This window comes from Ceratotherium simum, chromosome 5 (assembly GCF_057802395.1).
Source record: "Ceratotherium simum simum isolate JZ-2026a chromosome 5, ASM5780239v1, whole genome shotgun sequence".
Lineage (NCBI taxonomy): Eukaryota > Metazoa > Chordata > Mammalia > Perissodactyla > Rhinocerotidae > Ceratotherium > Ceratotherium simum.
The window spans coordinates 419,186-446,691 of record NC_141904.1 but is presented as its reverse complement, the minus strand read 5'-3'; the positions used below and the strand labels follow the sequence as shown (position 1 = coordinate 446,691).

General features: G+C 45.1%; 1 protein-coding gene across 10 annotated transcripts in view; it reads right to left on the bottom strand.

The window, feature by feature from the left end:
* The window catches only part of PLCH1 (phospholipase C eta 1), a 214,205-nt gene that overhangs the window by 20,914 nt on the left and 165,785 nt on the right, over positions 1 to 27,506 (bottom strand). For all 10 annotated transcript variants that reach the window (XM_087430352.1, XM_087430355.1, XM_087430356.1 and 7 more), the window contains 3 exons: positions 26,112 to 26,219; positions 7,511 to 7,672; positions 2,133 to 2,204 (listed from right to left, as the gene is read on the bottom strand). In XM_087430352.1, the coding sequence (XP_087286478.1) occupies positions 2,133 to 2,204; positions 7,511 to 7,672; positions 26,112 to 26,219 (342 nt within the window). The remainder of the gene's footprint in view (positions 1 to 2,132; positions 2,205 to 7,510; positions 7,673 to 26,111; positions 26,220 to 27,506) is intronic.

Genomic DNA, 27,506 nt, shown 5'->3' with positions numbered 1-27,506 from the left:
CTTCTGGACAGACTGGCTATTAGATAGAAAACCTTTTTGGAAGGATACAGTTTCATCTCCACCACGTTGGAGACAACCCCAATATTTGTCAACATGTACCTCAACAATACCAGTGATGGGGAGGGACCCCAGTAATCGCAGGAAACCTTGCCACCAAAAGTGCAGCTTCCCCAAACAAAGGGAAGCAAGAGCTCTGGACAGAGTCTCCCAGACAGGTAGGGAACGGGGCTCAGAGAGGGAAAGGGCTCCCTCCCCAATTACCACGGGGCCACACCACCCTCCAGAGTCCTCACTCTCAACAAACAAAAACAAGCTACACCATCGGCATAAACACACTCAACACTACTGCACTGACAGTGAGGCATCAATTTAGTCTGGAACCTTCCCAGGTGTCATCTGTGCGAGAACCTCGGTGCACACAGTGGGGACCTGAGCATACAATGAACTGTCTCAGGTTCCAGCCTGGCCTCTCAACAAGCTGTAAGTCGGCCGACCTCTCCGGCTTCCCGTTGCATTTTTGTTACCAAATACTATTAAATAATCTATATGTAGTCTTGTGGACATTCATCCTATGAGTTGAGGCATAATAAATTCTAATTCTCTAGTAGCTAAAGTACTCCTGAAAAGATTTACTTTGGAAAATAATTTTAATTTAAATGAGTAGTTTATAATCAAGAAATGAAACATTCTCTAATTCCACATATAGTTAGTAATTTGAAGTGTTACAATAATAAATCTCTTTTTAAAGTTCATTTTAAATATAAAATGCAAAAAGTAGAAATAAGTAATGAACCACCACCGACAGATAGTATTTGGAGAAATGATGACTACCTTCTTTGCGTCCAATCTGGCACATCTTGTCATGGCTGAGACACCACACTGCCAATTTTCATCTTAACTTGTACTCAGTGTTTGCACCTTGAGCTCCGCAGGGTGACCACGTTTTAATGCTGCATAACTGTGCGTCATGTGAATGAACCCTGGTTCACCTGAGCACTCTTTGTGGGTGGACATTTTGGCTGTGTTCAGTTTTTCACTATAATGAGTATTTTGTCCGGCCTTTTAATAAATTATCCTATTGATGGGGTGGGAAATTCCAGATATAACATTCCTTAAAGTACAAGAAACAGCCTTGCAGAAACCTTCTGCAGAGCTCACCATCCATAACTGAGGTCTTACATGTTTACTTTGCCAATGAAGTCTAGTGATACACGTCTACAGAAGTGCACCCATCCCAAGTGCACCTGAAGGCCCTCCACAGACAGAACCACCCAGATGAGGAACGGACTCCCAACTTTCCCCGGCAGTCATTACTTCTCCCCGAAGGTAACTCTTCCCTGACTTCTACCCCAGAGATTTTCTTTGCCTGTTTTCAAGCTTCCCATAAACGGAAGCAAACAGATGTATTTTCTTGGGTCTTGACTTCTCTTGGTTAATGTCATGTTTATAAAGATCATATTATTGCATATACTTGTAATTTTGTCATTCTCATTGCTGATAAATATATTCCCTTATGTGAATACACCATGGACACTTGAACTGTTTCCTGTCTGTACTATGACACATGACGCCACCATAAATACTGTTGTCTCAGCCCCATGACACACACTTAGCTGTGGAGCTGCTGAGACAGACCCTGTGGAACAGGTGCCACAGCAGCTGCACATGTGTGTTCCCTCAGCCGTGCAGGGTGCCGGCTGCTTGGCGGCCTCGCTGCACCTGCTCTCAGTCTCCTCTCGGCTGCTGCTGTAGGGGGCGTCCAACCCCGTCGTCACGTCAACTGGCATTTCCCAGACGACAGATAAGGTGAGCACCTTTTTCACATTCGCCATCTGGGCATCTTCTTTTGTGAAGCGACGTTAAGTTGCCCACTTTTTAAAAATTAGGATGCTTGTGTTTTTTAGTGATTTGTAGGAATTCTTTATATATTCAGAATACAAGTCCTTTGTTGGATATGTGCTTTTTGATACTTCTGATGATCAGAAGTTCTTAGATTTTAAAGTAGTTTAATTATCCTTTTCTAAAGAAAATTCTGAGAAATCTTGCGTTATCCCAAGGTCACAATGATATTCCCGTTAGCTCCCAGGTCTTTACATTAACTGATTACGCACATTCATCACACTAATTCTTACCTTATGTTTCCCGAAGTTGGTCATGAGGGATCGTCCATGTGATTTCTTCCCACTTTCCTTCATGTCTGGATTCTGAGTAAACAAAGCAAGTGTGAGTATTTTTCTTTCTGTTTTTGCGTTTTCCTTAGTTCTGGTGGAACTGCGGGGACCCTCTCTGTCTGCCTCTCAGTGGAAAGCAAACAGGCCCTGCTCACCTCGTCCTGCTCCTCCCACCCCCAAAGGGCAGCTGAGTCGGCTCGAGAGAGGACACTGGTGTGGAGGGGCCTGAGCACCTGCCAGGACACAGCACCCGCCACGGCTTCCCGGGGCCAAGTCCGGGCCTGGCGCAGCACTCGTTCACAGCTGTCCCAGCACAGGCGAGTCCTCAGAGGGCCCCGAGTGCGCACAAACCGTCTTCAGTGAAAGGAGAGGTAAGTATGGAAGACGGGAAAAGTCCTTTAGTGTCAACTCTGTTGAATTAAGTCAGTCATCACATTGACTGAATACTGCTATTTGGGATTTTAAAACATTAAAATTAAATAAAATCCAAGCATACTTATGAGGTAATAAGATAGTTTTTTTGTCTGTTTAGTGAACCACAGCAAAGCTCCTCTGTTCACTGGAAGAATTCCCTCGTGGCAAGCACGGGAAAGAGGTATTATAACCTCTGAATTTCTCCTCATTAGGTTAATTTTCCAGGCTAGAGATCTCCTTGCTCGAGCCTGTCTGATGTGGACACAGAAAGGCCACCTAGCTAATGGGTTTAGATTCTCATTCAACTGTCACCCTAATGTGTGAGTTAGGCGGTCACTGTAATGACCTGTAAGGAGAGGACAGTGTGTTCCCACTAACAGAGATAACCACACAGATGGAATAAATGCAGCCGAGCAAAACCACACAGAATCTAAAGGTCGGGAGGCCGTCTCCGCGTATCCACAGAGACTCATCAAAGATGCAATTCGGGCAGGGAGGGGGACTGAGAAGCAACTGGGAAAAAGGCAGCTCAGAGAATGCTGGCGGGGTGTGGGGGCGGGTCACAGGGTAACCTAGGTGACCGGTTTATGTATATCGATGGCCTTTGAAGATCTACTAAAGCCAATCATGAACTGTTCAAAAACCCTTGAATTAGAAAGTTAGCCAGATGGGGTCACAGAAGCAGGACTGTTCTCCAGGTCGGGAGACCCAGTTCTGCCACCAAGGAGCTAACGTCCTTTGGAAGCCCCTTCTCTTGGCCTCAGTTTTCTTTTCTGTGAAATTGGGGAGAGATGGGCCAATTAACTTCTGAGTTTCTTTCTACTTCTAATAGCCCATCAGTTGGTAAGGGGATCATGTCATTTACTTACTCCTTAAATGGGGTGCTTTTAGTAACTACGCTGGGACAATAAAGCAGGGCTGTCAGGGTATGTGGCCGTTAGGCACCCACTCTGCTCCAAGGACTAAGTGCATTACCTATACTCTCACTTACCGTATTCAACCACCCTGGATACAGGTAAGACAAAACCTCAGTTCGATAGATAAGAAAAGCTGAAGCAGAGCGAAGTTAGGCAGCATGCCAAGTTACAAAGCTAGCTGGTGACAACACGGGGACTCTGTGCAGCTGTCTCCCCCTGGCTCACCCCCCTCCCCAACTTCTCCTGCTGCAGAGCCCTCTCTGTAGAAGGGTAATATACACAGATCTCTCCAATCTGGCCTCTCCTTGAGCACCATATCCACGTCCGTCAGTGAATTCACGGGTCAGACAGTGTGCTGGAACTCGGCACGTATACAAGAGAGCAGCCTCTCCTCACTGTGCTGCAATCTAATGGTGGAGACAAGAGACCAGACGACACCGAGAAAAGACCGTGATGGGAAAGTTCAGGGCCCTGCGGGACGGCACAGGAACGCCACCTACCCAGACCTGAGGATCAGGGAGGCCTTCCAAGGAGACGAGGTGCAAACGCTGGGGCTGGAAGACAGGGGACATTCTCTACCTGAGATGAGGAGGAGCTTCGGCCAAGGACAGAGCCAACTCGAGGCCAAGTGCTACAGACAAGGGACCTTGCAGGAACAGACAGCGGAGTGCGCGCATGCTGTGCACGTGGGTGTAGTGGACGCGTCGGAGCTGGGGCCAGAACATGGAGAAAGGATCTTTTGGGCTACATCCTGGAATCGGAACTTTACCCCCAAGCTGTGAGGTGCCTTTGAATGGTTTAGAACAGGAGAAGGACCTGGTCAGATGACAGGTCTGAAATACCACTACGGTCGTGGTGTAAACGGGGGACTAGAGGGGCAGGACGCAGGAGAGCTGGAACAGGCCATTTAGGGAACAACCATGGCACCCAGACAGCTGCTGCTGGAATGAAAAGGAAGGAACAGATTCAAGACCCCTAAGAAGGCAGGCACCTTGCTTGTGTCTGCTAAGTTGCTCTGGCCTGAGGGATGAGACCCTCACTCCCACGTCACTGCAGGCTCCCCCGGGAAAGGACAGCACAGCGGCACTGCACCAGCGGATGACGGCCCTGGATGGAGGAGGCAGAGCAACAAGCTGCCCGGAGCCACAGCACACACTCAGACCTGGATGTACATGCACACGCGTCTGACACAGATGGACTGGCCTTCACTTGCCCACTGAACCAAAACCACATTTAAAGTCGAACACAGCAGCAGGGTGACACCCCTCAGCGCTTTACAGCCCAGTCTGTTAAAGTCACAGGCTCCATTTATTCTACACGAGTCGAATGCATTCTTGCAGTCGCCCAGACTTAAGGGAAAGGAAAAAATAAGAAAAAGGGGATGAGTTTGCTCCACCACATCTGAAATTTGAGGCCCTTGATCATCTCACCTGACGGAGAATTATCATTAGGATCTCTTCAATGAACAGTGAAAGAAAGATGTGCCTACTTTGTTTCTTCCAAAATCTCCCAGACCTGCTGTTGCCTCTGCAACTGGAACAATCTGGGATGGAGCAAAGATGTCCCCAAAACACAAGGGGAGGTGATTGGTCCAGACTGGCCAATGAGAGCTCATCAACGACAAGAAGCAGAAATTAAGCTGGACTAACCACAGGTGACTTTACAGACATTTGTGTGGGTGAAACTAAGTGGCTGGGGGGGGAACGGGAAAGTGTATTGCTATTTCTAGAAATTTTTAAGAAAATTCAGAATTGTAAGATAAACTGTGAGGGCAGACATTCTGGTTGCCCCTCAGTATTCCATTCTTCTCTAACGTGCAGTTTCAGAGGGGCCAACCTTGGCACAGGCTCCAGGGCTAAGCTCCCGTCGGCATTAGCAGCATTCCCCTATACCCTCACCCAATTACTGCTCCAAGAAGGACACAGTGACCAGCTCAGGGGTGGGCACAGGAGCTACGACTCTGACGGGAGCTCAGCACAAACTCTGCTTTGTTGGATGGCGCATACACTCTCACCCTCTCTGGACCTGGACAAGAAAGGGCAGCTCACGGGCCTACTGGCAGTCACCCTACAGCCACCCAGGGAAGAGGGACCAGACATAGATAGGACTAATCGTGTGGAGTCAGAGCAGGAGGACAGGTCTCTGATGACTGGATTAAGTCCACCTGAAGGGCACTCTGCAAACGAACTTGCCACTTACACAACGCGACATCTTTCTTCATTTTTTAAGCCATTTGGAATTAAGTGTTCTACGTTTGGAAACTAAACAGACCTTGGAACAGCCTAGTGGCTGAATGGCTGGACTTCTGCAGGGTCCAGAGAGTAACCACCGTTGCTGGGTGGTCACCCACATGATCTTCCCTCTGCCTGGGGATCCCTGAGCCCTGGAGGACAGGTGACAGTAGCAGGAAAGGCTGCCATGAGCTGAGCCAGGGACGCATGGATCTCCTCTGGGCCAGAAAAAATGCCCCCGTGGCCTCCAAGGATAACATCAGTAAACCCACTACCCCTCTTCCTCACCCATTTATGATATTTTCCTTAGAAAGCAGAGTAAAAACCTCAGCCAGAGCCCAAAGCATTCATTCATTCAACAATGATTTATGAAGGTCTCACTAAGTCCCAAGCACTGTACAAGCCAGAACAATAAGGGTTATCAAGAACGACATGGTTCCCATGTTTATAGAATCCATAGTCTAGTTGGGAAGACAGACACTGAACAAATAATTGCAAATGTGTTTTTAAAAAGCTCCAGAGAGCCGGCCCCATGGCTTAGCGGTTAAGTGCGCGCGCTCCGCTACTGGCGGCCCGGGTTTGGATCCCGGGCGCGCACCGACGCACCGCTTCTCCGGCCATGCTGAGACTGCGTCGCACATACAGCAACTAGAAGGATGTGCAACTATGACATACAACTATCCACTGGGGCTTTGGGGGAAAAAAAAGGAGGAGGATTGGCAACAGATGTTAGCGCAGAGCCGGTCTTCCTCAGCAAAAAGAGGAGGATTAGCATGGATGTTAGCTCAGGGCTGATCTCCCTCACAAAAAAAATAAATAAATAAATGAAAATTTAAAAAAAAGCTTCAGAAAAGACAACACATAACAGACGGCTGTGGACAACATAAAGAGGACAGCTAATCTAACCCAGGGGTCGAGGCAGGACTCATTTAGGACATCACATTGCAGCTGGAATTCAGGACAGGAGTGCTCCGTGCAGAGGAACGGAGCATGAGGAAGACCAGGCACGTGGGCAGTTAGGGCTGGTGTGACAGTGGTGGGAGGCAGCGTGAGGGAAAACAGGGCATCTGAGACTGGAGGGGCAGGCGAGGATGTCATCATGCAGGTCCTCGAAAGCCTGGTTAAAGAGTTCGTAATTCACCCCAAGTGTAATGGGCAGCCACTGAAGAGTTCTGGACAATGGAGCGACACGATCAGAGCTGCGTCTTAGAGACATTCTGCTGTCAGAGTGGAGACAAGACTGAGGAAGGGCAGGAGGAATCTAGGGGAGAGCTGACAGTGGCCTGGACCAGGACACAGCACGGAAACGAGAAGTGGACAGATGGAAGATGCGCTCAGGACATGCGACTCAGGGGCGTAGAGGCCAACCATGGGGCGTGGAGGCCGACCATGGGGCGTGGAGGCCGACCATGGGGCGTGGAGGCCGACCATGGGGCACGGAGGCCGATCAAGAGGTGCAGAGGCCGACCATGGGGCGTGGAGGCTGACTGAACGTGGAGAGGGAGGAGGGCGACGTGCAGGTGGGCTCAAGCCACCCCTGCCCCTGCAACGCCTGGGGAGGGGTAGTCCAGGGCCCTGGGCTTTGTCCTGTCATTTTCACCCCACCCATCCAACTTTTAGCTCTTTCTCACATCATTTTGTAACAGGAGATTTTCACTTCTCAAGCAACTGGAGGATAGAAATGGAAGAACTAGAGGAGCACTTCACAAACGACAAACGATCGGAAAGTACCAGACGCTTCTCTTCCCTGTGGGGGACGACACAGAGGGCTGGGTACCTGCTTCACGTGTGCGTTCAAGCCTTCGTGCGTGGCCTTCAGCAGCGCCCGCACCGTGAAACCGTCAGGATCTTCTTTGTCTCGAATTTGAGATTCTTTTAACAGCGACTCCAGTTTTTTCCTGATGAAAGATTCCACCTGATGCTCGGTGGTTCCGTTATTCTGCAAAGAAATAAGCAACGGAAGTAATCTCCCTGAAGAAACACAGAATCAACCAGAACAATCCTTCACTCAGCCAACAGCACTTCCACGATGTGATTCTCTCCCAACTGCCTGCAAGAACATAAGCTCACCGTGCCATGTCGGTCCCTCCCGCACACACCAATTCCATAAAATAACGATTACTACGACTACACTCAACTCGCGAGAACCTTACAAAGTCGTACCACCATTTCCACGTCAGAGATGGAGAATCTGACGCTTAGAGAAGTTACGTTGCTCAAGGTTTCGAAGCTGCCAAGTGACTGTGGCAGGATTCAGGCTGACGGCCCCTTCCCACCGTGCTGCCTCACTCTTTCTGTAGAAGAGAGGTTGGCCAGAGTTTCTAGAGAGTAAGTTTTCTATATCCACATAGGTAAATCTGAGCAAAAATATGCTATTTAAAACAAATCACTGCCTTCACTGGGGGGGAAAGGATGCTATGGAAACCTCCGGAACTGAAGATTGTCCTGAGATAGAATCCGCTTCCCGTCTCTGACCTCACTGTGTAAGGGGAGGCCTCCTCCGGCCCACGCTGACTTCATCACAGCCACGTGAGATCACAACCAACCGCAGACGTGCTGATGACAAAGCCATGTCCGTGTCCAGGTGATGACTTACGCAGTTTAGGGGATGAAGGGACACAGGCTTCCTTACGTCTTGCTTAGCACAGCGTCTCGGCCACCGTGCTCTGCCTGAACCCAGGGGCCGCTCGGCACACGGCTCTCTGTCCTTTCACCTCCACATCCCACACTGTCCTGCAAAGCCTGCAGCCACCTGCCAAGGCCACCCCCAGGTCAGAGGGGGGACCCCTCCACAAGAACAGACCCCTCCCCTAGAATCTCAGACCCGTTCCTCCACTAGCAGATTTGTTACTAAGAGGTCATTATATTAAACCCTTCAGAAGGGGCAGTTTTCCAGTAATACGATCTCTATACCGTGCTTCTAAGAGCACGGTAATATAAATGCCCGAAGAGAAATGTGGATAGGATGCTGAATTTCTGTGTTAATATCACACACATGAACATCTTTAATACACCCAGTGAGCGAGGTCCTTGGGTCCTGAAGGAGATGCAAAGATGGAAAAGAGCTGGCTCCTGACCTCAGGAGCAAACAGCCCCTTATGCTCACAAAGGCATGCCCTGGTCTGCACAGACGCCTACAAAAGCACACACGGCCAGCACAGCAGCGTTTCTGAGAAGGGACACGGCCTTCCTGCCCGACTGACGAGAAAGGGCTCAGAGAAGGGGGGAGGTGGCTGGGCTCCGCGGTAAGTAGGACCCCAGCAGTGATGAAGAGCAGGGCTCTCCTGTCATCCCCAGCCCAGCACAGCCTCCCCGTTAGTAAAGTGTGTCCTGTAAACACAGGAACAGACTGGTTTTCCAAGAGCAGAAGTTCACGGAGGAGGGTGGTGGCAGGTGAAGCTGGAAAAGGACTTTGGGGCCAGGCGTGGAGCCACTGAGCCTCTGGGCAGACAAGGGCCCGAGGAGCATCAGGAAGAATGTGAACCTGCAGCGTGTGTGGAAGGGGAAAGTGCCCCCAACGAGAGGATGGACACCCTGGCCCCATGAGCACCGAGAGCCCAGGCCAACGTGTGGTGGGGATTCAATGAAGATGAGAGCGAGGTCGAGAGCAAAGTTCATTTTGCATAAAACAAACGCATATTGAGCTGCTCTATGTCAGGTGAGAAACACTAATAAGGCACGACCCCACTGTTAGAACCCTCAGTGTCACAGAGCAGACAGTCACATCCACGGATAGTCACACAGCAGGTGTGGTGGATGTCAGGGCAAGGAGGAGGTGGGGAAGCAGGCGAGACCTCCAGGAGCAGAGCACACCTGAGCCAAACCTTAAATGACGAGCGTATTCATTTTCTGTGGCTGCTGTAAGAAATTACCACGAACCTGGTTGCTTCAAACAGCAGAAATTTATCCTCTCGCAGTTCCAGAGGCCAGGAGTACAAAGTCCAGGTGTCGGCAGGGCTGCGCTCCCTCCGAAGCTCTGGTAGAGATCCTTCCTTGCTTCTTCCAGGTTCTGGTGGCTCCCACCCTTCCTGGGTGTGGCACAGCAACGCCAGGCCCAGCCTGTCTCCACATGTCCTTCCTCTGTGTCCCCCTTACTGTCCATCTGCCCCTCTTCTCATGACAACACTTGTCATCGGATTTTTAAGGCCCACCCGGCTAACCCAGGATGATCTCCTCTTGAGCTCCCTAACTTAATTACATCCGCAAAGACTCTTTTTCCCAATAAGCTCACGTTCACAGACACCGGGGGAGGACTCAGCATATCTCTTGTGGCCACTGATGAACGCACTACCGTGAACAAGAGCTGATCATCTGGTGAAGGGCAGAGTGATAGCAAGCCGAAGCATGGAGAGCAGCAGCAGCACCAAGGAGAAGTGTCAACACGTGAACACGCAGAGAACAGAGCACACGTGTGTTCATGTGCGTGTGCCTTGTGCATGCGCCTGCATGTGCGCATGTGTGTGTGCACATATGCAGGAGAAGCAGCTGAGCCTGCCCCGTGCTGAGCTCACAGAGCACCATCCTGTAAGACTGCACCTGAACTGCCCAACGCCCTTCAAGGCAGCACCACGACTCGCCAAATTTGACTCGTAACGACACCGAGGCAGCAAGGCCGTCCAGACACGCACATCTGTGAAGTGGCTGAACCGGGACTTGAACCCGAGACTGCCAGTCCAGAGTTCTGTGTCTGTGCACTACACGACATGGCACAATCCCTCTGTGGGGAACAGCAGGTTTCACGGGTCAGAACGGACCCAAAGAAAGAACTCCAGGTCTCGAACTCCCAACGCATTTGATCAAGTGGCCCAGAGCCTGACAAGGGCAGAAGCGTGTGCAAGTGCCTGGCGTGCCCAGGGAACACGGAACGCTCCACGTGGTCATCGGCTTCCTTCCCGGCTTAGGCTGCGTAACAAGTCGGAGACGGTGAGGAGATGAACTGGGGCCACCATGCCTGGACACCGTCCTGGTCAGCAAAGCCCAGCTGAAAGTACAGAGCCGGGCCAACGGGGGCCGGTGAAATAATGAATGCTTAACACAAAGCTACCGTCATTCACTTCACGTCTGCTAAACGCTGGGAGTTGCTGGAAGAACAGTATATCTGACCATGGATCCTTCCCTTCTCTGTGATTCATAGCACAAGAAAATCAGCCACCGTGGAGAACAAATAAATGTGTGGCTGAGGTTTCATTACTATGTTATCACTCGGTCCTGGAACCCAAGAGCAAAGAAAGAAGCTGAGACAGACACTTGACCTCCATACCTGCCAGCCAGGGCCACAGCTGGAAGCCATGTGCATCATGCTGCTTTGTCCCGAGCCAGGGAGAGAGAGGATGCCGCACAGAGGGTGGGAGTGGGGAGTAGCCCTTACATGTGCTCAGGAGAATTTCCACCAGAGAAGTCCTCAGGGTGCCCAGTTCCCATTTCTGAGAGGTAAAGAGGATCTAGGAATATCCACCACAAATAAACAAACACAAATCATATTCTTGTTTTGTCTCCAGCTTGAAACAGAAGGATCCCTGGGAAGGCAGAGGGCTGCTCAGAACCACGGCCCCCACTCCAGGCCAGGAAGCAGCAGGAAAGGGCAGGGGCAGGGTGGAGGGCTGCCCTTGAAGAGGGGTCCTCTCAAATAGATGCTCCCCCTCTGCAAACACTGGAGTCCCCAGGGGAGAATTCTCAGCCCCCCATACCACACCCCAGGCCAGTAACGTGAGAATCTCTGGGCCGAGACCCAGGCACTAGGGTGTTTGAAAGCTCCCGTCATTCCAGTGTATGGCCAAAGTTGAGGATTTTGCTTTAAGAAAATGAACACAAAACAGTGGAACATCTCACCGTCCCCAATGTCCTTATCCCCTCTGGGCTAGAGTCCGGAGGCAGGAGGGACAGTGACTCAGCTGCCCTTATGAGGGCCGAGAGTTCCCCAAGCCCTGACTGGAAGGTCTCGCACTGCAGAGCAGCTGCCCTCAGCCTTGGAGTCTGTGCTTCCACCCGTCCTCTCTGTCCCCTGCTCCATGGCTCCCTGGAAACACCTCTGCTCAGGACCTACGTTACAATGACCACGTGCTACGGCTGCTCTGGTCACCGACGGTGTCTGACAATTACTGAGCACAAACCACGTGCCAAGCACTGTTCTGAGTTCTTCACACGGTTTGAACTTACTGAGCCCTCATGATGATCTTTCTCCTTTTTTTTTAAGTTAAATAATGATTTCACCCTTCAGTACATAAAAAGCCAAATTTAGGCAACCACAGCAGAGAGGATGAGAGTGACTTATGTTTCCAACTGGGAGAAATCGCTTATTCCTACAATACAGAGACTGTTGATTCAGCTGCTCTCAGTAAGAATCAGATAGAATTTAGATTCCTGATTCTTTCTGTTTGTCTCAGTGGTTTTCAAGTAGCAACAGCTCTTGCAATTAACTAGTAGAGATCCTCAGGAAGATCAGGAGAGAGATTTTTGGCCTTCAGGATTCTCAAGATTTTATGGCCTGTCACACAACGTACTTGTGCAAGGTCATTGGCGTCCCCAGGATTGTAGATCTGCCCCTTCTCAAGGTCAGGTGTGCATTTCAGCCAGGAGAGGACACTCCTCACACAGTTCAGAGCCAACAGGGACAGCTCCTTCCCAGCAGTGTGAATGCAACTTACAAAGGTGGATGGAGTCGGGCAGAGAAGCCACAGCTGCATTCTGAGGCATCATTTTGATCTCCATTTAGAAGATGAGGATGAAGAAACTGAGGCACAGAACTGCAGACGAGGGATGTCAGCATCACGGTGGAGTGAGTTGTTCTTAGTCCCTCCTCTCTAAGTTACAACTAAACCGACATTCATCAACCAGCAGAGGATTCCCTGGACAGCACAACAGGAGGCCTAAGAGATCCATGCAGCCGTACGTCTGAAGATGGGTGGACTGGATCCCAGGAGGCAGCGGAACTAGATGAGCGGACCCCTCCCCTTCCCGGGTGGCAGAGAGCCAGGACACAGATCCTCACACAGGCGCCAGCACAACTGTGAGTGGAGGCGGGGACAGCCCAGCCCACACACAAATGTTTTCAGGGTGGTAGCCCAGCCCACAGGAACACCCACTGACTGCAGCAGCCCTGCCCGAGTGCAGGTTCCCCTCCAAGTGGTGGTGGCTCAGCCCACATGAAGGCACCACACCTGCCAAGCGCAGGAGCCCAACCAGCCCCACCCATGAGCACAGTAGCCCCACCCACATGAAGGCACCCCGCCCACCACACAGAGGCCCTGCCTGCATGAGCGTGACCTGCAGAGTGGCTGCTGCCAGCTCATGCAAACACAGAGCACCCTGACCAGCACAACCACCAGGAGATGGGGCAGCATCAGAAAACACAGCTCCTGGCGCCTGCAGCAGTGGCAGGTGGGATCTACAACCCGATACTACCAAAAATGCACCGCAGAGGATCAATTCATCAAACACCATGAAGAACTACAGTAACACTTCAAAAGAGAAGAAAAATGACAAGTCTCCAGAAACCAATCCTGAAGTCACAGATTACAATCTAAATGACAGAGAATTCAAAATAGCTATCATAAAGAAACTCAGTGACTTACAAGAAAACACAGGAGAGTTCGATGAGCTGAGGAATAGAATTAGTGAACGCAAAGAATACTTCACCAAAGACTCTGAAGCCCTCAAAAAAACTACACAGAAATTCTGTACAGGAAGAACACAATTAATGAGATAAAAATAATATAGAAACCATAAAAAGTAAAACAGACCTTACACAGGACAGAATTAGTGACTTAGAAGACAGAAATATAGAAATGCTGCAGGTGGAAGAGGAGAGAGAACTAAGATATCTAAAAAATGAAGAAGTTCTCTGAGAAATATCCAATTCAATTAGCAAAAATAAGATAAGGATTATAGGTATCCCAGAAAGAGAAGAGAGGGAGAAAGGAGAAAAGAGCCTCTTCAAAGAAATAATAGCTGAGAACTTCCCAAACCTGGGGAAGGAACTGGACTTACAAGTACTTGAAGCCAATAGAACTCCTAATTACATCAACGCAAAAAGACCTTCTTCAAGGCATGTAACAGCAAAACTGGCAAAAGTCAAAGACAAGAAAAAATATTAAGGGCAGCAAGGCAGAAGAAAATAATCTACAAAGGAAGCCCTATCAGGCTTTCAGTGGATATCTCAGCAGAAACCTTAAGGCTAGAAGACAATGGAATGATATATTCAAAATATACTAAGAGACAAAAACTTTCAGCCAAGAATGCTCTCTCCAACGAAATTATCCCTTAGATGTGACAGAGAAACAAGAGCTTTCCAAGGGTGATGTCAGCATCATGGCAGAGTGAGTGCTTCCCTTAGACTCTCCCCTCTAAGATACAACAAAAAGGACACTACAAACCAACTGAGAAGAGTCACACAACACAAAAGACCTCTGAGAGACCCACGCAGCCATATGTCTGAAGGTGGAGGTCCTGGACCATCCCCGGGAGGAAGTGGAAGGAGGTAAGGTGATCTCCTCTCCTTCCCCAACAGCAGCGACCCAGGATGCGGGACCACACACAGCTCTGAGAGGAGAGGTGGGAGGGGCGGCCCTCCACAATAACACCTTCTCTCTCCAAGTTCCCTCACAGCCCACAGGAAAGCCCCATACACAGGTGACTAAACTATTGCGGGCTGTCTTCATCAAGTCGGCACCCCAGGAGAACAGATAGTGAGGGCAGAGCAAAAACGCCCCCGGGATCGTGCAGGCAAAAGAGAGTGCCCCTCCCCCCGCCCAGCACTCTAGCTCAGTGGGTCAGCCAGAGCACCCACACATACGATAGAAAAGCAGCAGCTGTGAGCAAGCGAGCCACAGATCACAGCAGACTCAGAATACACGGTTCTTGAGAACCGCCCAGTGGTGGCAGGTAGAATCTGCAACCAGATACTATCACTATGCAGAAAGACAAATCCACGGCATCAAACAGTATGAAAAAATATATTAATATTCCAGACAAGAAGGAAAATGACAAGCACCCAGAAATCTATCCTGAAGGCACAGAAATTTATAATCTAAATGACAGAGAATTAAAAATAGCTATCACAAAAAAACTCAACGAGTTACAAGAAAATACAGATAGACAGTTGAAAGTAATCAGGAACTTCTTCACAAAAAAGATTGAAACTACAAAAAAAAAATTAGAAGCGTTGGAGATGAAAAACACAATGGATGAAATAAAGAAAAATCTGGACTCCCTGAATATCAGAGCTGATATTATCGAGGAGAGAATCAGCAGTCTGGAGGACAGAAATACAGAAATGCTTCAGATGGAGGAGGAGAGAGAACTAAGACTAAAAAGAAAAGAAGAAATTCTCAGAGAAATATCCGACTCAATTAGGAAATGCAACATGAGGATAATAGGTATTCCAGAGGGAGAAGAGAAGAGGAATGGAGCAGAGAGCTTGTTCAAAGAAATAATAGCTGAGAACTTTCAAAACCAGGGTAAGAAGCTAAAAATACAAGTGAAAGAAGCTATTAGAACTCCTAATCATATCAATGTAAAAAGACCTTCTCCAAGGCATACAGTAGTAAAGGTGGCAAAAGTCAATGACAAAGAAAAAATATTAAGGGCAGCAAGACAGAAGAAAATAACCTACAAGGGAATCCCAAACAGGCTTTCAGCGGATTTCTCAGCAGAAACATTACAGGCTAGGAAAGAGTGGAATGATATATTCAAAACTCTGAAAGACTAAAACTTTCAGCCAAGAATACTCTATCCAGCAAAAATATCCTTCAGATATGAGTGAGAAATAAAAACTTTCCCAGATAAACAAAAGCTAAGGGAGTTCATTGCCACAAGACTCCCCCCGCCCAAGAAATGCTCAAGAAGGCCCTCATACCTGACAAAAGAAAGAAAGCAGTTACAAAGCCTTGAACAAGGAGATAAATACACAGACAAAATCAGAACATTGCAGCTCTCTATCAGAACTGGTTAGCAAACACTTAATTATAACAATAAAGACAAAGGGAAGGAAAACATCAAAAATAAATATAATCTTGTCATTTTAACCACAAACTCACAACACAAGATAGAATAAGTTGTGACAATAATAAATTAGAAGGGGAAGAGGAAAGGGATGGAATCAGCTTAGTCTAAGGAAATAAGAGGCCATCAGAAAATGGACTATCTCATCTTCAAGATTTTGTATACAAACCTCATGGTAACCACTAAACAAATAATCAGAACAGGGACACAAATGATAAATAAAGAGAAAACTATGAAAACCATCATAGAGAACTACCAAACTGAATCGGTAGGCCAAAACACACAGGACAAGAAACAAAGGAAATGCAGAAGAACAGGAAAATGAGCAATAAAATGGCAGCATTAAGCCCTCATATATCTATAATCACTTTAAATGTAAATGGATTGAATTCTCCAGTCAAAATACACAGGGATGGATTAAAAACAAGACCCAAAACAAAAAACACGATGGCAGGATGGATTAAAAAACAAGACCCAACAATATGCTGCCTCCAGGAAACTCACTCAGCTCAGAAATACTGGCTCAGAGTGAAAGGATGGAAGATGATACTCTAAGCTAGTGGCCAACGAAAGAAAGCAGGTGTTGCCATACTTCTATCAAACAAAGTAGACTTCACGACAAAACAGGCAGTGAGAGAAAAAGAGAGGCAATACATGATGACAAAAGGGACACTCCACCAAGAATACTTATAAATACATATGCACCCAACACAGGAGCACCAAAGTATATAAAGCAACTATTAACAAACCTAAAAGGGGGTATTAACAACAACACAATAATAGTAGGGGACCTTAACACCCCACTTACATCAACAGATAGATCATCCAGACAGAAAGTCAACAAGGAAACAGTGGACTTAAAAGAAAAACTTGATGAGATGGACTTAATAGATATATATAGAGCACTCTATCCAAAAACAGCAGAATACATATTCTTCTCAAGTGCACATGGAACATTCTCAAAGACAGACCATATGTTGGGAAACAAGGCAAGCCTCAATAAATTTAAGAAGATTGAAATCATATCAAGCACCTTTTCCAACTATAATGCTATGAAACTAGAAATTAACTGCAAGAAACAGATGGGAAAGTGACAAATATGTGGAGACTAAACAACATGCTACTGAACAACCAATGGATCATTGATGAAATTAAACAAGAAATCAAAAAATATCTAGAGACAAATGAGAATGAAACTACAAACTCAAGTGGGATGCAGCAAAAGTGGTCGTAAGAGGGAAATTCATAGCAATACAGGCCCACCTTAACAAACAAGAAAAAACTCAAATACGCAATCTTCAACTACACCTAACAGAACTAGAAAAAGAAGAACAAACAAAGCCCAAAGCCAGCAGAAGCAGGGAAATAATAAAAATTAGAGCAGAAATAAAGGAAACTGAAACAAACAAACAAAAAAAAAACAGTAGAAAGGATCAACGAAACAAAGAGCTGGTTCTTTGAGAAGATAAACAAAATTGACAAACCCTTAGCCAGACTCACTAAGAAAAAAAGAGAGATGGTTCAAATAAGTAAAATCAGAAATGAAAGAGGAGAATTACAACAGACACCTCAGAAATACAAAAGATTTTAAGAGAATACTATGAAAAGCTACATGCCAACAAATTTCACAATCTGAAAGAAATGGATAAATTCTTAGAATCATACAACTTTCCAAAGCTAGATCAAGAAGAAACAGAGAATGTGAATAGACCAATCACCAGTAAGGAGATTGAAACAGTAATCAAAAACCTCCCCAAAAATAAAAGTCCAGGACCAGACAGCTTCCCTGGTGAATTCTACCAAACATTCAAAGAAGACTTAATACCTATCCTTCTCAAACTCTTCCAAAAAATTAAGGGGGGGGTGAAGCTCCCTAATTGATTCTACAAAGCCAACATTACCCTGATACCAAAACCAGACAAGGACAACACAAAAAAAAGAAAATTACAGGGCCGGCCCCGTGCCTTAGCAGTTAAGTGCGTGCGCTCCGCTACTGGCGGCCCAGGTTCGGATCCTGGGCATGCACTGACACACCGCTTCTCCGGCCATGCTGAGGCTGCGGCCCACATACAGCAAATAGAAGGATGTGCAACTATGACATACAACTATCTACTGGGGCTTTGGCGGGGGGGGGAAAGGAGGAGGATTGGCAATAGATGTTAGCTCAGAGCCGGTCTTCCTCAGCAAAAAGAGGAGGATTAGCATGGATGTTAGCTCAGGGCTGATCTTCCTCACAAAAAAATAAGTAAATAAAAATAAAGAAAGTAAGAAAATTACAGGCCAATATCACTGATGAACATCGATGCAAAAATCCTCAACAAAATATTAGCAAATCGCATACAACAATACATTAAAAAGATTATACACCATGATCAAGTGGGATTTATTCCAGGTATGCAGGGATGGTTCAACATTTGCAAATCAATCAATGTGATACACCACGTTAATAAAATGAAGAATAAAAATCACATGATCATCTCAATAGATGCAGAAAAAGCATTTGACAAGATACAGCATCCATTTATGATAAAAACTCTGAATAAAATGAGTATAGAAGGAAAGTACCTCAACATAATAAAGACCATATATGAGAAACCCACAGCTAATATCATCCTCTATGGTGAAAAACTGAAAGCTATCCCTCTAAGAACAGGAACCAGACAAGGATACCCACTCTCACCACTCCTATTTAACAAGGTACTGGGAAGTCCTAGCCAGAGCAATCAGGCAAGAGAAAGAAATAAAAGGGATCCAAATTGGAAAGGAAGAAGTGAAACTGTCACTATTTGCAGATGACATGATTTTATATATAGAAAACTCTAAAGAATCCACCAAAAAACTTTTAGAAGTAATAAACAAATATGGTAAAGTTGCAGGGTACAAAATCAACATACAAAAATCAGTTGCATTTCTATACACTAACAACGAAGTAGCAGAAAGAGAAATTAAGAATACAATCCCATTTACAAAAATCAGTTGCATTTCTATACACTAACAACGAAGTAGCAGAAAGAGAAATTAAGAATACAATCCCATTTACAATTGCAACAAAAAGAATAAAATACCTAGGAATAAAATTAACCAAAGAGGTGAAAGATCTGTACACCGAAAACTATAAAACATTGCTGAAAGAAATTGAAGAAGACACAAAGAAATGGAAAGATATTCCGTGCTCTTGGACTGGAAGAATTAACATAGTTAACATGTCCATACTTCCTAAAGCCATCTATAGATTCAATGCAATCCCTATCAAAGTTCCAACAACATTTTTCACAGAAATAGAGCAAAGAATCCTAAAATTTATATGGAACAACAAAAGACCCCGAATAGGTAAAGGAATCCTGAGAAAAAAGAACAAAGCTGGAGGTATCACACTCCCTGATTTCAAAATATACTACAAAGCTAGAGTAACCAAAACAGCATGGTACTGGCACAAAAACAGACACACAGATCAATGGAATAGAATCAAAAGCCCAGAAATAAACCCACACATCTATGGACAGCTAATCTTCAACAAAGGAGCCAAGAACATACAAGGGAGAAAACAAATTCTCTTCAACAAATGGTGTTGGGAAAACTGGACAGCCACATGCAAAAGAATGAAAATAGACCATTACCTTACACCATACACAAAAATTAACTCCAAATGGATTAACGACTTGAATGTAAGACCTGAAACTATGAAACTTCTAGAAGAAAACATAGGCAGTACGCTCTTCGACATCGGTCTTAGCAACATATTTTCAAGCACCATGTCTGACCAGGAAAGAGAAAGAATAGAAAAAATAAACAAATGGGACTACATCAAAGTAAAAAGCTTCTGCACAGCAAAGGAAACCATCAACAAAACAAAAAAACAACCTAACAATTGGGAGAAGATATTTTCCAACCATACATCTGATAAGGGGTTAATCTCCAAAATATATAAAGAACTCACGCATCTCAACAACAAAAAACCTAACAACCAAATTAAAAAATGGGGAAAAGACCTGAACAGACATTTCTCCAAAGAAGATATACAGAAGGCCAACAGGCACATGAAAAGATGTTCAACATCATTAACTATCAGGGAAATGCTAATCAAAACTACAATGAGATATCACCTCATGCCTGTCAGAATGGCTATAATTAACAAGACAGGAAACAAGTGTTGGAGAGGATGTGGAGAGAAGAGAACTCTCATACATTGCTGGTGGGAGTCCAAACTGGTGCAGCCACTATGGAAAACAGTATAGAGGTTCCTCAAAAAATTAAGGATAGAATACCATACGATCCAGCTATTCCACTGCTGGGTATTTATCTAAAGAACCTGAAAGCACCAATGCTTTCAAAAATACACGCACCCCTGTGTTCCCTGCAGCGTTATTCACAATTGCCAAGACTTGGAAGCAACCTAAGTGCCCATCAAGGGACGAACGGATAAAGAAGATGTGGTACATATACACAATGGAATACGAATCAGCCATAAGAAACGATGAAATCCAGCCATTTGTGACAACATGGATGGACATTGAGGGTATTATGCAAAGTGAAATAAGTCAGAGGGAGAAGGTCAAATACCGTATGATCTCACTCATTAGGTGGTAGTAGATAACAACAACAAACAAACACATAGAGACAGAGATTGGATTGGTGGTTACCAGAGAGGAAGGGGGGAGGAAGGAGGGCAAAAGGGATAATTAGGCACATGTGTATGGTGATGGATTGTAACTAGTATTTGGTGGTGAACACGAGAACATGATGTAAACCATGTAGATATAGAAGTATAATGATGTACACCTGAAATTTATACAATGTTATAAACCAATGTTACTGCAATAAACAAAAAATTTAAAAAAAAAAAAGAAGTAAATGAGGGATGGGTAGATTAATACAGATATAATGTTGGAAAAATCGGCTAGTTTGGAGAAATGTTTAAAATTTAGATTCTCAGTTCACGTTATACACCAAATCATATTTTGGGTTAAATTAAAAAAAGAAGATAAGATATATATCAAAATGTTAACTTTAGCTATATTTATGTGATAAGATTTGACATAACTTCATTTTCTTTTTGCTTATCAATATTAAAACTATTATTGTACAAGTAGAACTTGTGGTCTAAAAAAAGAAAAAATTATACCTGTTGATCAAATTAATAATTCTATTGTATGAGTCTATCATAAAAAGATATGTAGGCAAGAATTCATCATAGCTTCGTTTATGATATCAAAAATTTAGGTTAAATTATGGTGTGTAAACATGATGGAATGGTATGCATTCATTTTTAAAAGATATTTAATGATGTGAGAAAATACTAACAATATAATATGATATACAACATAATATATAAAATATAAAATAAAATAATACAGTATTATATAATGTCAAAAAAGCAAAATACAAAATGCTGTAAGACCTCATTTTTATACAAATACACCAAAATACTAACACTGAAAAAAAAAAGAAAGAGGAGAAATTACAATGGATACCACAGAAATACAAAGGATAAGAGAATACTATGAAAAACTACATGCCAACAAATTGGACAATCTAGAAGAAATGGCTAAATTCCTAGACTCATACAACCTCCTAAAACTGAACCAAGAAGAAATAGAGAATCTGAATAGACCAATCACAAGTAAAGAGATCAAAAAAGTAACCAAAAACCTCCCAAAAAACAAAAGTCCAGGACCAATTGCTTCTCTGGAGAATTCTACCAAACATTCAAAGAGGATTTAATACCTATCCTCAAACTATTCCAAAAAATTGAGGAAGATGGAATGCTTCCTAACACATTTTACAAGGCCAACATCACCCTGATACCAAAACCAGACAAGGACAACACAAAGAAGGAAAATTACAAGCCAATATCGCTGATGAACACAGATGCAAAAATCCTCAACAAAATATCGGGAAACTGAATACAGCAATACATTGAAAGGATCACACACCATGATCACGTGGGATTTATACGAGTGACACAGGGATGGTTCAACATCTGCAAATCAATCAATGTGATATACCACATTAACAAAACAAGGAATAAAAACCCCATGGTCATCTCAATAGATGCAGAGAAGGCATTTGACAAGATACGGCATCCATTTATGATAAAAACTCTCAACAAAATGGGTATAGAAGGAACGTACCTCAACATAATAAAGGCCACATATGACAAACCCACAGCCAGCATCATACTTAATAGGGAAAAACTGCAAGCCATCCCTCTGAAAACAGGGACAAGACAAGGGTGTCCACTCTCACCACTCCTATTAACATAGTACTGGAGGTCCTGGCCAGAGCAATTAGGCAAGAAAAAGAAATAAAAGGAGTCCAAATAGGCAATGAAGAAGTGAAACTCTCGCTGTTTGCAGATGACATGATTCTATATATAGAAAACCCTAAAGAATCCATCAGAAAACTATTAGAAATAATCAACAACTACAGCAAAGTTCAGGGTACAAGAATACTAAAGAGCAATTAAGTGACAGAGAACAGACTAAGAGATTCCAACATACATCTCATGGCCTTTCCAGAAAAAGACAACTGAAGAAACGCCATAAAAACAATATTCAAAGAAAAAAAATGGCTGAGAATTTTCCAGAACAAAAGAAAACATGAGTTCTCTGATAGGAAGTGAATATTCCTAGTCATTTAATAGTGAAATTACAGAATGACTAGGATGGAAAGGAAAGACAGACGACCGACAAGGAAGAAAACTAGAAAGTGGTAGGCTTCTCAGCAACAGTAGCTCCCAGAAGACAATACCTTTGAAACGAAAGGGAAAATACGCACGTACACATGACACATACAGAACGTCAGATGTTAAATGTTCATTCCCTTAGCTCCTGGGCAGGGTGGGGGCAGAGGTCGTATCAGGTACTAGAAACAGCCGGACTCTTCCAGTCCCCTTCCGTGCCTCAGCCCTGGCCACCAGCACGCCCAGCACATGGGCGTTTAATCTCTGAGCCACACTCTCAGTAGCAAGACCTCAACCTCGGGGGGCAGCCCATCCCTTCTAGGAACACAGACAGCCTTAAACCAACAAGATCCTTCTTAAAATGGCTCAAATCATAAAACAAATAACTTAGGAAAGAAGAAGAGCCTGTGGCTAAGGTGGAAGGAAGGGAGGGAACCTGCTACAATGTCTAGTGTGCGGTGCACACAGAGAGGATGGTGGTTCAGGGGTCAGGATGACACAGGAAGTCGCCACAAGCTTCTGTACCAGGCTCACTGGAACGCGGTGGAAGGCTTGGTGTTTACGGGATGAGCTTCTTGTAGGAGAGAGAGAGCCAGCATTTGTGCCAAAGAAGCTGGCCAAACCCAGATTCAGAGAGTGCAAGAACAGAGACTGAACGACTCAGCAGAAGAGGAGAATCACCATGAGGCTGAAACGCGGGTGGAAAGTCTGGAAGGCACACTGACATTAGCGGACCCCACAGAGGTGAACAACGGTGAGCGGCCTCCTGGATCGAATGTGTTAGATTGCTGTGTGGTGTGGCTGGAAGGAAACGGTCCCGAGCCTTTGAGCTGTATGATTCTCGGGTCACTGTACACACGGGCTTTACCTGTGGCTTACCCATCATGAGCCAGATTTTCTCTACGGCTGAAGCCACAGAATAACTAGGCAGAAGTTTAAAGGATTCAATTAATTCAACAACAGAAAGCATTTATTACAAGAGCAAAAAACCTCTGATGTCGTTTGAATCCCTTCATTAGCAGATGAGGAGGCGCCGTCAGACCTGGGGAGGGTCCTGCCTCCCACTCGCCAGGGGAGGCAGGCGAGCCGCCAATCCTGTTCTGACCTCTGCCTGGAACGTTCTCCCCAGATACAGCATGGCCAGCTCTTCACTTCCTCCAAGTCTTTGCTCACACATCACCTCCCTGTGGGACCTTCCTGGCCATCCCACCTAAAACTCCCCGAGACCCTCACACACTCACGGGCACAGAGTCTTCCCTCCCTTCTTTCCATTAGCACTCACCCCTGCCTTGGACACCACTCATGCTGCTGATTTGTTTGTTTCTTGTCTGCCTCCTCTTCTCCCATTAATGTATAAACTCAACGAAGGCAAAAACGTTTGTCTGTTTTGTTTACGGACATACACACCAACACCTACACATCAGGGCCGTGTCTCCAACATGAGACGCTCAATAAGAACTTGCTGAACGTGCCATGAATCTTGTAAACCTCTTGAGAGGTAATGTTCATACAACATAAATCTAACCGCATTCTGTTAACTTAAAACGCAGGTAAGAACTCCCTCTAAGGTAATTATTGGTTTCCGTAAGCTACGCACAGTACGTCCTCTTTTACAGAAATATGATCAGCCATTCGGTTTAGGTCATGCAATTTACATCAACACTCGGATACGGCGTCTGAGCCGTCTGCTGACAAGAGGACTCGAAACCGACCGAGGACAGGGTGACACTTTGGCTTTCTAAATATAGCATTACCTTTTCTCAAAAGAGCTAAAAAACAGAGAAACAAGATTTGAAAAAGTGGAGTAAAAACTATACATTTCCACTAGAAGGTTGGTTTCTTTATTATTTTCTCTCCTAAAATCTAACAAAGACACCTGTAAAAATTTACAATTAAGGTGCTGTCTGCTCTCACTTGGGCCTGAATCAAAGAGCCCAGCGACAGGCTACATCCACCTCTATGGACCATGTTCTCAACTGTGTACCTGTGTGGACTCCTACACACCAACAAAGAGACTCTGGAGACAAGAGGAATCAGGTGCACATCTTTACAGGTGAAGTGACCAGTTTGTCTCCGTAAAACTACAGCTAACTCTCCATTATTATTAGATATTTAGCTTGGAAAGTTAGAAGGCTCACTGACATGGGAAGAAAAATGCCGTAAGTGGGTGGATTTAGAAATCATAACAACGTGGGTTTTACTCAGAGGAATAAAGGACTATATTGTGATAGAAGTTAGAGTTCCACCACCCATTTTGACCAAAAACAGCCTTCCCTAAACATGTAACTTAGTCTGACCTCTCTGTTCCCTGCTCTCAAATGATAGACTCCTCTGAGGCTAGCAACCAGGAGATTTGGGAAACAAGATGCAAAGATAATGGAAATCAGAGACAAAAACCTGGTTTATAAAATAAAGCTAAAAAATTGAGCTAAATTACCCATAATCACAAGTAATTAATTACAAAAATAGCAAATATCTAGAAGAGAAAAAAGAAACTATTTAAATATTAACTGTATTTTTACTTATGTAAATCTACTTAGAGTAATCTCCTGTGACCAGAGCCCTATTAGTAATATTTAATTGAATATAAACTATTAAAAGGCAAGAGACTGATGTAGATGGCAATGCTTCCTTTTCCCTTCAAGCTGAATCTTCCCCACTTCGTCCCTCTTAAGCGCATTAAAGCCGAGACAGGAGTGCCTACTGGGACCTCTGAAACGGCACCAGCTCCTCTTGGCACCTCCAGGAAGGCATCACAGTCACCATGATCCAGGAGACAGAGGACCCTTTTTAACAACGTAACAACTGAATTCAGGGCAATGACACAAACTAGAAGATTTTATACAAAATTTCTATGTTTTTCAGAGGGCAGGAAATAGTCCTGATATCTAGAGGAATACCACTTTTCTGTAGAAATGAAATTGTAAACCCTATCACAAACCCAACGTGGGCGGGGGCTGCCCTCAGGTCGTCACGCAATCCCGGCATCACCTGAGTGTAGAAGGGGGTGGGTTCCAGAGATCCTGGCCCCCATGGTATGATGGGGGGGTCTCTTCACACCTTCATTCCCTCCAGGTCTGCATCCCCTGGGATTACCTGGCTAAGTGGTGCTTTCTACAAGCGGTTCCTTGATCTAAGACAGGGGTCTGAAGCACCAAGCAGATAACAAACCATTCTACACCATTTTATTTAAGAGGGGCAAATTAAAGATTTAGCCAAGAGTTCCATGTCTGGAAGAGCTTGGAAATCCTCTGGCCACAGGCACGTTTTCTTAGGGAGGGGATGGGCATCCTAGAGAAGCAGACCCAGGGCAGCTGGGTTCCATGAGCCCGCCCTGATAGGCCACATGGTGGGGGTGCTGCAGCAGACAGGAAGACAACTTGGATGCCAGCATGTGTCATCAAAGACAGTGACACTCCCAACCACAGTCTGAGTTTTGCCCAAGTTGTAACAGGAGGGGACCTGTCCCTGGAGAGAGGGTCAGGTGGGTTAATCATAACATTCCTTCCAACTCTAAGACACACAAGTCCTTGACTCATTCGCTCAATAAACATTTGTGTGTCTGCGCACCAGCACACAGAGTAATTTTCAATAACTATCCTTTTTACACAACAGCTACATTTGTTGGAGCCAACAGAGCAGCAATGTTTACTGCAGCACGTTGAGGGTGAAAGTCGCAGCCAAGCCCGTAACTCACACAGTGAACCTTGAACTTGCACGCATCTTCGATTTCATCTGCACTGTCTTCGTCGGAAACGTCTCCCTCCTCCGCATCATCTCCAAGGTGATAAGGCAACTTCTTGCCCTGAAATGGAACAAAACACTCGATTTAAAAGTGAAAATAAATTTACAATAGCCAAAAGATGGAAGCAAGCCAAGTGTCCACCAACAGATGAATGGACAAACAAAATGTGGCACATGCCTACGATGGAATATTATTCAGCCACAAAAAGGAAGGAAATTATGACACACGCTACAACATGAATTGGGCTAAGTGAAGGTCACTGGGCTCGGTGAAACACCCAGTCACAAAAAGACAAGTATTGTGTGATTCCACTTATATGGGTCACCCAGAGTGTCAAATTCAGGGACAAAAAGTAGAATGGTGGTTACCGGCGGCTGTGTGGAGGGGACATGGGGACGTGGGGAGTTGTTCAGTGAGCATGGAGTTTCAGTTTTATAAGATGAAAAGAGTTCTGGAGATTGGCTACATGGCAACGTGAATGTACTTAACACTGCTGAGCTGTACACTTGAAAATGGTTAAGATGATAGGTCAATTTTAGGTTAGGTATATTTTACCACAGTTAAAATTAATTTTTAAAAAGTGAAAAAAATAAACGTGTTACCCCTTGGACAATCATTACTTTAGACTGACCAGAAGGTAGACAGTTGGAATTAGGGGCAAAACAAGAGGAGAGACTTTCAAAACAGGCAATTTTATTACTTTCAATTAAATAGGGATACTACATTTATAGGGATACTTAGAGAGCCTAACACCAGTCACATTGTTACCCAGAGATACTAACTCCCATCACACTGCTACCCAGAGATACTAACCCTGTGACACTATTACCCAGAGATACCAACACCCATCACACTGTTACCCAGAGCTGCTAGCACCCATGGCACTGTTACTTAGAGATACTAATACCCGTGACACTGTTACTTAGAGATACTAACACCAGTCACATTGTTACCAGAGATACTAACTCCCATCACCTTGCTACCCAGAGATACTAACTGTCACAGTATTACCCAGAGATACCAACACCCATCACACTGTTACCCAGAGATACTAACCCCTGTCACGCTGTTACCCAGAGATACTAACCTCATGACACTATTACCCAGAGATACTAACCATCACAGTATTACCCAGAGATACTAACACCCATCACATTGCTACCCAGAGATACCAACATCCATAACACTGTTACCCCGAGATACTAACACGCATGACACTGTTACTTAGAGATTCTAACACCAGTCATATTGTTACCCAGAGATACCAACACCCGTCACATTGCTACCCAGAAATACTAACACCCATCACACTGTTACCCAGAGATACTAACCCTGTGACATTGTTAC